Raw genomic sequence first — 14,753 nt, 5'->3', positions numbered from 1 at the left:
ATAGATTACAGCAGTCCAGAGCGCTTACATGCTCAACCTAAAAAGGGGACCTTCCCAGAGGCATCGGATCTAGAGGGCGCTTGCCTGCCTCCTCATCACAGCTGGTTAGGAAAAGATTGCTGCTTGGTTTACGAATAGGCTGCGTCCTCAGTGAGACATCTGAAAACGGGGCAAGGAAGAATACTGGGGTGGAGGGGAGCCGTGCGAGGCTGAGTGTGTGTGGTCACAGACGCAGGAGGCGTGGTAGGGGCAACAAAAAACTGATAAATAACGTGGCGGGAAGCAGCCTGCAAATATGTGCATTCTCAAGGAGTGCTATGACTAAAAAACACATTTGAAAGTGCGCAAGTAGTGGAAGGACACTAGGCGCTGCCAGGAATCATTACTTGGGCTGTAGGTGAGGACTAGCGAAGCTGGCATGCTCTGATGAAACAGAAGCAAGGAAATGTGAGTGACGATGTGGCGAAGTCAACCAATGGCATTCAATGAGCAGTCTCTAAGCGCCCTATAATCTAGCAAAAATGTCATGCAAACTTCGGGGCATGCGCTCTCTCAGGTGTGACCTAAAAAATAAGCAGCCTACAGTGGAGGTGGAGGTCGAGGTCGTGATGCTTATTGGAGTGGGCTATACTTGCATACCCGGTGATGGTGATAGAACAGCTATGGCATTTGGTGACATTGATCACCCATCTGACTTTTTAGGTTCCGCCTGCAAGTGCGGCTTGCATGTTGTTTGCGAAATCTTTCGTTAAGAAAAATTTTTTTTTAAAGGGGCTTAGGACCAGCTACTTACTTACCTGAACTTACCATTGTCTTAGTCTAACATTGCTCAGAGTCTGATTGGTCAGCACGGCATCTCCACATCGCCCTGCTTCACTTCCTGTTGTCTTCTCATCTTCTCCATCAGGTTGCCTCTGGGCCAAGTACTCTTTCCGGTTATTTCTCAATGGACCCTAGCCGGTGTCATTCGTCTCTGGCACCATGCTGAAGGTACTTTAAAAAAAACATTTTTTTGCTTTGTGTTCCATGGCGTATGTTCTTTGGGCATGTCGCTGTTTTGTGACTGTTTTTCTTTGATCCGTGCCCCCGTCGACCTGAACATATTGGAGCACTTCATATGAGCGCCAGTTTACTTATTCTCTTTTTAAATCGGTTTTGCATTTTTATTTAAATGTTTGCCATCTGCTGTGCGCTCGCCTCTAGTGTACATGTGGAGCTCAGCCCTTGTGGGCTGGTTACTGGGACCTTGCCATGTCCTGGTGTGCATCCCGTGCACATCAGCAGGCTGGGCATGTCCGCAGCAGAGGGCGAGCACACCACGGCAGCGGGAGTCCGCACGCACAGCAGCACTGCAGAGCCAGGCAGGGTACCCTGAGTGGAATGCGATTAGCACCATGGCAGATGAGCGCAAGCAGAAAGAGAGCATTTTAGGACCACCCAGCAAGTGCTGCTAGGAACCCCACGGGACCCGTGAGGAGCAATAATCAGTCCTCCGTTGAAGAGCCCTCCACTCACTCATCTTGGAGAGGAGGAGAATCTCCACCACACCACGCAGCCGAGGAGGGGCCCTGTCGGGATTACCACAGGCAGCAGATGGAGCGTGGGAAGGACCGCAGTGGAGCAGACGGGGAATTCCGAGGCTGCGGGACTGGGAGAAGAAAGCACACTGCTGGGGAGGGATGTATGCTTTGTAAACAAGCCAGGATGCAGTGTGCGACTTCCCCGAAAGATGATGTGCAATCCTGCATGTGCCCCACTACCGACAGGTCATTTGTAATGCCCCGCGCAAAGATGAAGGCGAGACTCCAAAAGGCAGGAAGGCTTAAAGGAATCAGTGCAGGAAACTAGGTCTTATCTCCATCCTAGTCTGTCCAAATACTATAAATATAGCAGCTCTCAGTTTAGCTGCACTGAATGTTAAACCAAACCCTGTAACCGAGAATATTAAACAGAGACTGGTGTGCCCTTCTGACCTCCATGCGTGCACAATGATCCCCAGTGACTTTAGCAGAAGTAACCAACCGCTCCCCATCCCCCACTAGCAATCTGCCAGCGCACACCACAAGACACTGCTGCCCAGACCAGGACCCCATCCATCCACACACCTGGCAGCCCGATTTCAGTCCATTCGATAGTCAAGGATATAATGCCATAGCTTCCAGCCCTTGTCGGCACTGAATACAGATGCAGGGCACCGAGTCCTTCAGGCTGCCCTAAAAAGATTCAACCAAAGTCGGTATCCCTATAAAAGCAAGAACACTGCAGCTGCTGTAGCATCTCTGTGCATGGTCACTGGAGGTGAAGTGCGCTGCTGGGCACAAATCAAAGGGACTCCTACCCATACCAACTGCCCAGGCTGCAAGCATGCACAGAGAGCCAAAAACTGTCCTATCCAGCCTCCACACACCTGTTGTGTTCCCCCTATACACTAGAACACCACCACCCAACCAAAATCAATCACATGCTCTACCACATCACCTCTAACTCATCTCACCTAAGCAACCTAAGCCACACAACAGCCTCCTTGTTGCATTTTTATTTAAATGTTTGTCATCTGCTGTACGCTTGCCACTTGTGTATGTGTGGAGCTCAGCTCATGCTACACCCAATTGTAGCATGTACATTTTACTCGAGGGGTCTCTTGTCCTTGGTGGTGTTGACGCAGATATGCTAATTTGAAATTATGAATTCATAATTATGTGTCTTGATTAACGAAAAGCTCGTAGAGAAATTAATTCTTGGGAAATTAATGTGCAAGTTGAAAATGTGCCCACGGTGTATGGCAGCCATTTATACGAAAGTTGACCCAAAATAACAAAAAATGTGTGAAATAATGAAAATATGTAAGAATAATGTAGTAATATGTCATATTGATATTGTATAACCTATGTTTTGCATTCATTTGTAGAATTAACTTAGCTGAAGTTATGGCTAGTCTTTTCCAGGCCTCACACAAGAAGCTGAATTTTTGGCGCACTGCAGAGAAGCCAGTGCATAACCTGACCCTGAACCACCCCATGTTAAAGTTGCTTAGTCTGAATTTTCTGCAATGTACCGACGGACAGGAGATGACGAAGTCAAATTGATACAATTATGTGTAGATTAAGCTAAATGTACTTTCCCAGGACTTGAACAATGGGAGCACTGACTGAAGAGGAACATGCAACATTTTCAATACCTGAAGAGCCGAATGATGAAGACATCGTAAAGTGGACCAATCCATAAACTGCGAAAGAAGAAATATTAGAACTTATGGATTTTATAAATTATTTTTATAGGTTAGCGTCATATCTGCTGATTGACTGACCAATTAGGGATGGACTGAAAAACTAATAAAAGGTCATGACAAGGGGCTAAAACTGGAGATGCGAGGGCTGAATGCCGATAACGTCAGGAGATGCGGTTTGAGATTCTGTCATTGGGCTTATGCTTTTGAGAGCCTGATGCGTTGCTGATCTATTGATGACCTGAAGAGGAAGACTGACTTTGTTGCTGATCCATTCTGTGGATAGGTGGCTATGAAAATGTGACTAACTTTGTGCTTTTTCTTCTAGGTACCAACTGCGCTGTTTTATAGTTTTTCTCTTAGCTAGATGTTTTCCAAATTCACGTTTTCTAAATTGTTTTGCATGAAGTCCCACAGGCGAAAGCCTATTTGGGTTAGTTAAGTGTCTTTCGGGTGACTTGACAGTGACAAATGATTGACGGACTGATTTGCTGAACTCTGCTATTGATGCTGCTATATTCATCTTTGTTGGCTTATGCTCAAATTTTTAGCATATGTTTTCTCAAGTTCTGATTAGATTGTGTTATTGGACTTCGTTAATAAACTAATTCTGAGCTGATTAATGAAGTTGAATTAAACGGATGCATTAGAATTGTAATTAATAGGGAAATAAAAATTGTTAAATGCTTCATTGAGTTGTGGTTATTCATGGAATGATGGTTATAATTGTTTTATTGAATAATAACTCCCTTAACAGTTACTGATTGATTACATTGATTATTAATGCCATTGGTCACTACGTGATTAGGATACTCCATGCAATCCAAAAGGTTCATCGGCCAATACGCCGGACCAGGCGCGTTTGCAGTGGCCAGGTTGTCGCGTGTAGACAGTACCCAAGCTTTAGTATGTAAATGTTTCTCGAGTTTAGCACACCCGTGTGGCCCAGGTTTTCCCATGTAAAGTGTACATAAGGCAGAGAGAGCTCCTATAGAAGGGATCTCATCTGCAAGGATTCAATGGGAGCTCATCCGGCAACTGGTTGAGTAACACCATCAATACAGTCTCACTTTTGTACTCATTGTCAATAACTTAAAATTTAAAACCACCTGCTGCAGAGTTCCTTGTGCGTCCAGCTTTTAGGCAGCAATAAAAATGTCTAGATAGCTCTTGTGATTAACGTTTCTGCTGGACAGAGGGTTAGAGACTCACCATAAAGTAGCGCATAGAGTTATTATGCCTGTTGCAAAGAACTCGTACCCTGCAAGTCACAGATCTGTATTTCATGTGGAACGCGGAGTGGATAACCTGAACTAAACTGCAAAAGGACTTTTTCTTTTTCTGTCTCTCTCGATATCTCCCTGAACGAAACAAAGGCAAAACCCCTTGGCTTTGCCAATGCTAGTTGAACATTTCAAGTCCACTATTGTGCAAAAGGGGCAACTGAACTGACAGGCAGTACGCAGGAAGCAACAGTGAAGAAAAACTTAATTTACTTCTTTACTCATAATAAAAACACATTCAAAACAGTAAACATGCCAGCCACTCAACAGTTTCGAATAGCAAATATTTCCTTTTGGATAAGATACATTAAATGTAAATTCAATATTTTATCGTGAACTATTCAACAGGTTAATCCACTGTTAATGGTAAATAGTTTCAATACTGAAATAATACAGGAAAGAATGGTGTTCCTAATATGCATTAACCTCTTAAATGCGGGCGTCGGCCACTGGCCGACGCCCACACACCCTCCCTGGTGCGGGTCACGACCAGTGGCCGACACCAGGGAGGGCATTAATAAATCCTCGGGTGCATCGCACCCGAGGATTTATTTTTTATTTTCCCCCCCCCCCGGGAGACACGGAAGCTACCGTGTCTCCCCCCGCCCCCCACCCGCCCCTTTGTGACGTCAGCGCGCCGCGAGGCGCGCTGACGTTGCAAAGGTGTTTTCCCCATGAAAGCAGGAAGCAGCCTTGCGGCCGCTTCCTGCTTTCATGGGGAAAACGGCCTTTTTCACTTTCAGGAAGGCCTCGTAAGAAAGGGGAGACACTCCCCTTTCTTACGAGGCCTTCCTGAAAGTGTTTCCTGGCCCCCGGTCGCAGCACAGCTGCGATCGGGGGCCAGGAAACACTTTCAGGTTTCCTGGCTCCCCCGATCGCAGCACAGCTGCGATCGGGGGGGTCAGGAAACATTTTGAAAAGGCCTCGTAAGAAAGGGGAGACTCTCCCCTTTCTTACGAGGCCTTCTGAAACAGTTTCAGAAGGCCTCGTAAGAAAGGGGAGAGTCTCCCCTTTCTTATGAGGCCTTCTGAAACGGTTTCCTGGCCCCCGATCGCAGCACAGCTGCGATCGGGGGCCAGGAAACCCCACTAGACACCAGGGATTTCACTTTTGGGGGGCCGCCCCCCCCCACCGGCATAATTTTCCTAAAAAAATAAAAAGGTAGGTGCCCCCTGGGGAGGGGGGGGGGGGGGCGCGATCGCGCCCCCCCCTCCCCCCAGGGGATTTTTTTTTTTTTAAAAAAAAAATAAAATAAAAAAAAAAATGAAATGACAGGGGGTCGCCCGTGGGCAGGGTGACCCCCTGTGGGGGCAATTTTTTTTTTAGATGTTGTAGGGTTTCCCTGGGGGCCATTTTGGCCCCCAAGGAAACCATACAACAACTAAAAAAAAATATATGTATATATCTATATATATATATCTATGTAGATAGATATATCTAGGTACATGGATATATCTATAGATATATCTATGTAGATATATATTTATATATATATATATATAGGTAGATCTGTATCAAAGAGATTTATAAAGCGCGCTACTCACCTGTGAGGGTGTCAAGGCGCTGGGGGGGGGGGGGACGGGGGGGAGGGAAAGGGGCTAGGAGGTTCACTGTTCAAAAAGCCAGGTTTTGATGCCCTTCCTGAAAAGAAGTAGGTTTTGGGTCTTGCGAATGTGAGTTGTGAGTGCGTTCCATGTTTTGGGTGCAATGTAGGAGAAGGATCTGCCCCCGGTGGTGGTGTGTTTGATGCGGGGGTCAGAGGCGAGAGAGAGGTCAGCTGAACGGACGTTTCGTGTGGGGGTGTGGAAGGTGACTCTCGTTGAGGTAGGCAGGGCCTGTGTTGTGGAGTGATTTGTGTGTGAGGATGAGGATCTTGAAGGTGATCCTTTTGTCAATGGGGAGCCAGTGGAGGGATTTGAGGTGTGGAGAGATGTGTTCGTGTCGGTGGAGGTCGAGGATGAGTCGTGCTGCTGAGTTCTGGATGCGTGTAGTTTGCACTTGAGTTTTAGAGTGGTGCCGGCGTAGAGGGCGTTTCTGTAATCAAGCCTGCTGCTGATGAGTGCGTGAGTGACAGTTTTTCTGGTCTCTGTGGGGATCCATTTTAATGTTTTTCAGTATACGGAGTTTGTTGAAGCATGAGGAGGTAAGAGCGTTGATTTGTTGGGTCATAGAGAGGGAGGAGTCTAGGATGATGCTGAGGTTGCGTGCGTAGTTGGCGGGGGTGGGTGCAGGGCCTAGCGTGGTGGGCCACCATGGGGGGTCCCAGGTTTTTTTGGTGAGGGACAAAGAGGATTATTTCGGTTTTGCTTGAGTTGAGTTTCAGGTGGTTGGCTGTCATATATACATCACTTTTGTCAATATGTGTGTGGTTTCCCTGGGGGGAAAAGGGTCCGACTTGTCTAGTGGCAGTTTTAGTGCCATAAAGAAGCGCAGAAGGTTTATATGCCTACTGCAAAGAGCACATCTGTATTTTATGTAAATAGCTGAGTACATTAGTAAAGTCTATGGAGAGATGAAGGGCACTTTTGCTGGGTGGTAATGAGGGAATCCGAGGAGGAGGGAGTGGGAGCACCAATAATGATTGTTGGACTGGGCGCAGGAGGTGCTAAAGACTGTGACGAATGGTATGTGACAAGGTGTTTTTTGAGTGTCTTGAAAGTACGTGCTGATTGAGGGAAGAAGCGCAGGTAAGGTGGCCTCTACTGTTGCACGTATCTCACACACACCATCGATTTTGTGACTGTCTACGTAGGCTAGTGTTTTAGAGCAACAGTTTAGCCAATAGCAGAGATGGCATCTTGATGGATGACTGCTGCCTGCACTCGGGTTATAGAGGACCGCTCTGACATAGGATCAGAGACTGAGACATCAGATACTGAGACAGCATCTGAGGGATAGGACAATGGCGCAGACTCTGGGAGTGATTTTTCAGTCAGAGGAGTCCCATTCGAAAACTCCTCTTCCAGTACATTATGAGGGAGGTGATGAGGACAGTCCTGCTGTCCCTTCGCAAGCTGTTCGTGCAACTGGGTAATAGTGGGTTAGGCCAACCCAGAGAGCAGGTGAATGCGGCGGCAAGCAGAGAGAGAGTTCTCTCTTGGGAGCTCACCAATTTAGTTCAGCCCCAAATTCCACCACCCAAATCATATTGTGGAGACATCAAAATTGTCTATGGCAAAACAAACTGGTTTTGTAAGGCAGGCACCTGTGTTTTTGGTCCTGGATTCGGCGGCCATATAGAGAAACACACTAAACCCAAACATTTCTGGAAACTAGACATTCGGGGGAGTCCACAGAGGTGTGACTTGTGTGGATTCCCCAAAGTTTTCTTACCCAGAATACCCTGCAAAGCTGAAATGTTGAGAAAAAAACTCTATTTTTCTCGCATTTCTGTCACACAAACTACAGGAATATGCTGGGATCCACAACATTCCTACCACCCAGTGACTCCTCACCTGTCCTGATAAAAACACTACCCCACTTGAGTGCCTACACCTAGTGCCTGTGTCAGGAATGGATCACCCCAGGGTCAACAGCTGCCTCACGTAAGGACCAACATTGACCGTTGTGTGATCTATTCCTGTCGCAGGCACCAGGCCTAACCACACAAGTGAGGTATCATATTTATCGGGAGACTTGGGGGAACGCTGGGTGGAAGGAAATTTGTGGCTCCCCTCAGATTCCAGAACTTTCTGTCACCGAAATGTGTGGAAAACGTGGTATTTTAGCCACATTTTGAGGTTTGCAAAGGATTCTGGGTAACAGAACCTGGTCCGAGCCCCACAAGTCACCTCATCTTGGATTCCCCTGGGTTTCTAGTTTACAAAAATGTGCTGGTTTGCTAGGTTTCCCCAGGTGCCGGCTGAGCTAGAGGCCAAAATCCACAGGTAGGCACTGTTTTCTATGAAAAAATGTGATGTGTCCACGTTCTGTTTTGGGGCATTTCCTGTCGCGGGCGCTAGGCCTACCCACACAAGTGAGGTATCATTTTTATCGGGAGACTTAGGGGAACGCCGGGTGGAAGGAAATTTGTGGCTCCTCTGAGATTCCAGAACTTTCTGTCACCGAAATGTGAGGAAAACTTGTTTTTTTGGCCACTTTTTGAGGTTTGCAAAGGATTCTGGGTAACAGAACCTGGTCCGAGCCCCGCAAGTCACCCCTCCTTGGATTTCCCTAGGTCTCTAGTTTTCAGAAATGCACAGGTTTGGTAGGTTTCCCTATGTGCCGGCTGAGCTAGAGGCCAAAATCTACAGGTAGGCACTTCTCAAAAAACACCTCTGTTTTCTTCCAAAAATTTGGATGTGTCCACGTTGAGCTTTGGGGCGTTTCCTGTCGCGGGCGCTAGGCCTACCCACACAAGTGAGGTATCATTTTTATCGGGAGACTTGGGGGAACGCCGGGTGGAAGAAAATTTGTGGCTCCTCTCAGATTCCAGAACTTTCTGTCACCGAAATGTGAGGAAAACTTGTTTTTTTAGCAACTTTTTGAGGTTTGCAAAGGATTGTGGGTAACAGAACCTGGTACGAGTCCCGCGAGTCACCCCTCCTTGTATTGCCCTAGGTCTCTAGTTTTCAGAAATGCACAGGTTTGGTAGGTTTCCCTAGGTGCCGGCTGAGCTAGAGGCCAAAATCTACAGGTAGGCACTTCTCAAAAAACACCTCTGTTTTCTTCCAAAAATTTTGATGTGTCCACGTTGCGCTTTGGGGCGTTTCCTGTCGCGGGCGCTAGGCCTACCCACACAAGTGAGGTATCATTTTTATCGGGAGACTTGGGGGAACGCCGGGTGGAAGGAAATTTGTGGCTCCTCTCAGATTCCAGAACTTTCTGTCACCGAAATCTGAGGAAAACTTGTTTTTTTAGCCACTTTTTGAGGTTTGCAAAGGATTCTGGGTAACAGAACCTGGTCCGAGCCCCGCGAGTCACCCCTCCTTGGATTGCCCTAGGTCTCTAGTTTTCAGAAATGCACAGGTTTGGTAGGTTTCCCTAGGTGCCGGCTGAGCTAGAGGCCAAAATCTACAGGTAGGCACTTCTCAAAAAACACCTCTGTTTTCTTCCAAAAATTTTGATGTGTCCACGTTGCGCTTTGGGGCGTTTCCTGTCGCGGGCGCTAGGCCTACCCACACAAGTGAGGTATCATTTTTATCGGGAGACTTAGGGGAACGCCGGGTGGAAGGAAATTTGTGGCTCCTCTCAGATTCCAGAACTTTCTGTCACCGAAATCTGAGGAAAACTTGTTTTTTTAGCCACTTTTTGAGGTTTGCAAAGGATTCTGGGTAACAGAACCTGGTCCGAGCCCCGCGAGTCACCCCTCCTTGGATTGCCCTAGGTCTCTAGTTTTCAGAAATGCACAGGTTTGGTAGGTTTCCCTAGGTGCCGGCTGAGCTAGAGGCCAAAATCTACAGGTAGGCACTTCTCAAAAAACACCTCTGTTTTCTTCCAAAAATTTTGATGTGTCCACGTTGCGCTTTGGGGCGTTTCCTGTCGCGGGCGCTAGGCCTACCCACACAAGTGAGGTATCATTTTTATCGGGAGACTTGGGGGAACGCCGGGTGGAAGGAAATTTGTGGCTACTCTCAGATTCCAGAACTTTCTGTCACCGAAATCTGAGGAAAACTTGTTTTTTTAGCCACTTTTTGAGGTTTGCAAAGGATTCTGGGTAACAGAACCTGGTCCGAGCCCCGCGAGTCACCCCTCCTTGGATTGCCCTAGGTCTCTAGTTTTCAGAAATGCACAGGTTTGGTAGGTTTCCCTGGGTGCCGGCTGAGCTAGAGGCCAAAATCTACAGGTAGGCACTTTGGAAAAAACAGCTGTGTTTTCTATAAAAAAAAATAGGATGTGTCCATGTTGTGTTTTGGGGCATTTCCTGTCGCGGGCACTAGGCCTACCCACACAAGTGAGGTATCATTTTTATCGGGAGACTTGGGGGAACACAGAATAGCAAAACAAGTGTTATTGCCCCTTATCTTTCTCTACATTTTTTCCTTCCAAATATAAGAGAGTGTGTAAAAAAGACGTCTATTTGAGAAATGCCCTGCAATTCACATGCTAGTATGGGCACCTCGGAATTCAGCGATGTGCAAATAACCACTGCTCCTCAAAACCTTATCTTGATCCCATTTTGGAAATGCAAAGGTTTTCTTGATACCTCTTTTTCACTCTTCATATTTCAGCAAATGAATTGCTGTATACCCAGTATAGAATGAAAACCAACTGCAGGGTGCAGCTTATTTATTGGCTCTGGGTACCTAGGGTTCTTGATGAACCTACAAGCCCTTTATATCCCCGCAACCAGAAGAGTCCAGCAGACAAAACGGTATATTGCTTTCAGAAATCTGACATCGCAGGAAAAAGTTACAGAGTAAAACATAAAGAAAAATGGCTGTTGTTTTCAGCTCAATTTCAATATTTTTTTATTTCAGCTGTTATTTTCTGTAGGAAAACCTTGTAGGATCTACACAAATGACCCCTTGCTGAATTCAGAATTTTGTCTAGTTTTCAGAAATGTTTAGCATTCCGGGATCCAGCATTGGTTTCACACCCATTCCTGTCACTAACTGGAAGGAGGCTGAAAGCACCAAATATAGTAGAAATGGGGTATGTCCCAGTAAAATGCCAAATTTGTGTTGAAAAATTCGGTTTTCTGATTCAAGTCTGCCCGTTCCTGAAAGGTGGGAAGATAGTGATTTCAGCACCAGAAACCCTTGGTTGATGGCATTTTCAGGGAAAAAACCACAAGCCTTCTTCGGCAGCCCTTTTTTCCCATTTTTTTGGAAAAAACAAAATTTTCACTGTATTTTGGCTATTTTCTTGGTCTCCTCCAGGGGAAACCACCAACTCTGGGTACCATTAGAATCCCTAGGATGTTGGAAAAAAAGGACGCAAATTTGGCGTGGTTAGCTTATGTGGACAAAAAGTTATGAAGCCCTAAGCGCGAACTACCCCAAATAGCCAAAAAAGGGCTCAGCACTGGGGGGGGAAAGGCCCAGCAGCTAAGGGGTTAAGGAACCATGAGGTGCACTGTTGTGAAAATACATTTGATCCCCGAGGCACCCAAGGGGCTTTAAAGTGTTAACCTTCCTCCATGAAGCTGAAACTCTAGAATTATGTGAAATATCACATCTGTGAATGCCACAGCAAAGATCCTTGTACCTCGAACCCGGGTAACAACTAGACGGCTAGTGACAATTGATCGTGCTTTGTCCTTGATTTAATAGAGATGACAGCTAATGTAGAAGAAAAAAAAAACAGAACATAAATACAGTCAGGCAAACAAAACCTTACCTTCAATTATTCGGTGTATTCTTTTGTTACATGTCAGTGAAAATGCAATTTCTGTTCACAATATTTAAAACAAAAATACTGGAAACTATTACGCGCCTGCAGCAAACGCAAAGCAAGCAGAGAAGGTGGGATTAGAAACATGGCTACAAAACACGGAACAATACACACAAATCAAGTGAATGGTGCACATCCTTATAGAGGTGTGTGAAATATGACAGTAAGAAAATCTGCTGAATCCAACCTGTTGTGGCTGTGTGACGGCGAGGCGATATTCTCCCTGCTTGTCTCGGTTGAACACAAACTTCCAAAGGACCATGTCAAGGAGGACAGTCTGTGAGACAGTGCAGTGGTTGGGAAGAATTAAAAGGACTACTAATTCATCTGCGAATACACATGCAAATTACTTTTAAATCTCAGAATTGTTATGTGGAAATTAATGACAGCAGTGCAGAACACAATTTGGGCATCTTCAAAAATTTGAATAAGAGAAAGGAAATGCTTACATAAGGTGGTTATTTTGTATCTAATTGACAATGGAGTGCACACTAAAACGTTTACTTTGAAATATGTATTCCTTGTATGTAAACTATATTATAAACTGTGTCGAGTTTCTTTACACTAACTCTTAATTTGACAATATATGTGGAAAGTCCAGCTCTTAAAAATAAAATAAAAAAAATCAAGCTAGCAAGAATATAGAGGCCGAAACTGCAGTCTCCCTCCAATGTTCAGAGCAAACCAATCAAGAAAATACCCAACCCAAATTTAGTTGGCATATCAAGTAATATGTTCTCAAATACCTTTAATCTCTTACTTGTAACAATTCAGCTATATCTGCATTTCTTAACTATGGAGCCCTCCAAGGAACATGTCGTCATAAAAATATATTACATCTCTGTATTGTTCACCGGCACACATAAAATGGTTGAGCCTTTACAGTATACTGTATGCAGCATATTTACTAAACTGAAAAGTGTGCACTGCATTGTTTGGGATTTTGTGCAGCCTCCCCAGAAGCCTAGATCTGATTTTTATTTATACAAAAGGTAGATAGAAACATTGATATTTCAAAAGTTTTAAAAGGTAAATTAATTATTGTCGGAAGTATAGAAATTAGTAAGCAGAAAGAGCCACCTGCTCATCTCAATCAGCGACATACCTACCTGACATATAGAACAAAACATGCACAGGTTTAGCTGAGTACACCCTTGGCATTTTCACAATGCAGGAAGCAGCTTCCTGGCCTGCTGCATTGTGTGCCCACGTTTATGTAAGATAAATTATTTTCCCATTTATATGATATACTAATACCTTTAAATTTTTTGTAGAACTACACCTCTCTGAGAAAATAGACAAACACCCTCACTAAAAACAATGTGTCTCAATAGATATTGGCTTAAAATATATGTGGTAGCAAGATTAGAGTTAATTCGAAACAGCAAACATTTTGCCTCTCTACTGACTTCTTGAGGTAAAGTGAAGAACTGCTCTAAGTAACTTCCAAATATTTGAATATAGAAATCGCTTCTACAAAGTGTTAAACTATAAAATCATTATTGAAATCTAGTGAAAAATATATTGTGAAACTACCAGAAAATATGTGATCTTTGAAGGTGAACTATTTCCTGTCGTCAGAACAAATCACAAGAGTCCTATTGTGCCACTGACACTTCCAGATCAACTTCCTTCTACAGTCATTATATTTATAGTGATTTCACTAGTTTTAATCAGCCACAAAGCCAAGGACCAGTGAACTATATCATGTTAAAATGTCTTAATGTTACTCAATGATTTTCTATAGTGTTAAATCTTCAAAACATTTAAAATATCCACTTCGGATGTTTTGAACTTGAGGAGATGCTATCTGACTTTCATTTGTAAATTCTAAGTGAAACACTGATTAGAGTTGGTTCTCATTTGATGATTTTTCAACAGCTGATCATTCAGGAATAAAAGCTGTTGGGCAGTCTAATACCTAACTTCCCCAATACGCTGTATATTTAAAACCATGATAGGAAAATTGGCTGATCACACAAACCAATCAACTTAATAGCAACCAACATGGCATGGGTAAGTCTGCGTTTGAAGAGTTGATTCTAACTAGTTTTGAAAATACACATTTCCTTTTGTAATATAAAATTTGATAACATTAATTTTTAAGGTACACAAATATTATGTATTACAAGTTGTACATATTGAATGGAGGCAAAATTTGCCTGTTGTTACCACATAGGTGCAGTATTATCTGCATTGACTGAAAATTTGTTGATTTCAGTCCCAATTTTAATTTTCATTTCAAAAATATAGAAAAAGCAAAAGTCTAAAGTTAAAAGGCCTAAAAAGGTCATAATGGTAAAAACCATATAAAAAAATATGAAGCAATGCACCGTGCCCTGCTGCTTACAACAAAAACACTGATCCTCCAAAGAGGGGAATTATCTGTGGAGGTCCGCTAGGTTATAGTAAGCCACCCAGCAAGATAAAAATGACATTATCTCAAAATTGGCCGCCCTTAAGGCTTTGTGGCCAAAAAAGAGAACACTTGCCAGTCATCCTCGGAAAACCAACATTGAGTGGCTCCATCAATCTTCTCTAGAACTGTACTGTGGCATACCTGTGATCCTAGGTTACGTAACCGCTTATACCAGTTCACTATACCAGAAAGATTAGACCTGAAAAACACCTGCTACACAGGGTGCGTTTCAGACTGGGAATCCAAATAGTGGGATCTCAGAAAATGAACAATCTGCTGGTAGCTGAAATTGAATTGCTTACATGAATCGCCACATCGTCCGTGGATATTCTGCCCAGTCATACATCTACCCTGGAGTAAAAACTATTTTCTTAAACCCCGAGAGGTACCAAAATTTAATGTGTGATGAGGAGAGTTGTAAACCCGCATATCTTTAAAAAAAAAAACATATTTTTATTAGTATGAAACATGTAGCGCACTTTCAGTACAC

The 14,753-nt window shown here is 44.3% G+C and overlaps 1 protein-coding gene across 7 annotated transcripts in view; it reads right to left on the bottom strand.

Annotated features, from left to right (window-relative positions):
- The window catches only part of ATP13A3 (ATPase 13A3), a 429,788-nt gene that overhangs the window by 70,193 nt on the left and 344,842 nt on the right, over positions 1-14,753 (bottom strand). For 6 of the 7 annotated variants that reach the window (XM_069213169.1, XM_069213167.1, XM_069213166.1 and 3 more), the window contains one exon: positions 12,032-12,121. The exons of the other annotated variant lie outside the window; for it this stretch is intronic. In XM_069213169.1, the coding sequence (XP_069069270.1) occupies positions 12,032-12,121 (90 nt within the window). The remainder of the gene's footprint in view (positions 1-12,031; positions 12,122-14,753) is intronic. 7 annotated transcript variants of the gene reach the window in all.

Source organism: Pleurodeles waltl, chromosome 11, assembly GCF_031143425.1.
Source record: "Pleurodeles waltl isolate 20211129_DDA chromosome 11, aPleWal1.hap1.20221129, whole genome shotgun sequence".
NCBI classification, from domain to species: domain Eukaryota; kingdom Metazoa; phylum Chordata; class Amphibia; order Caudata; family Salamandridae; genus Pleurodeles; species Pleurodeles waltl.
The sequence above is the reverse complement of the archived record's forward strand: the minus strand, read 5'-3'. Positions and strand labels throughout refer to the sequence as shown.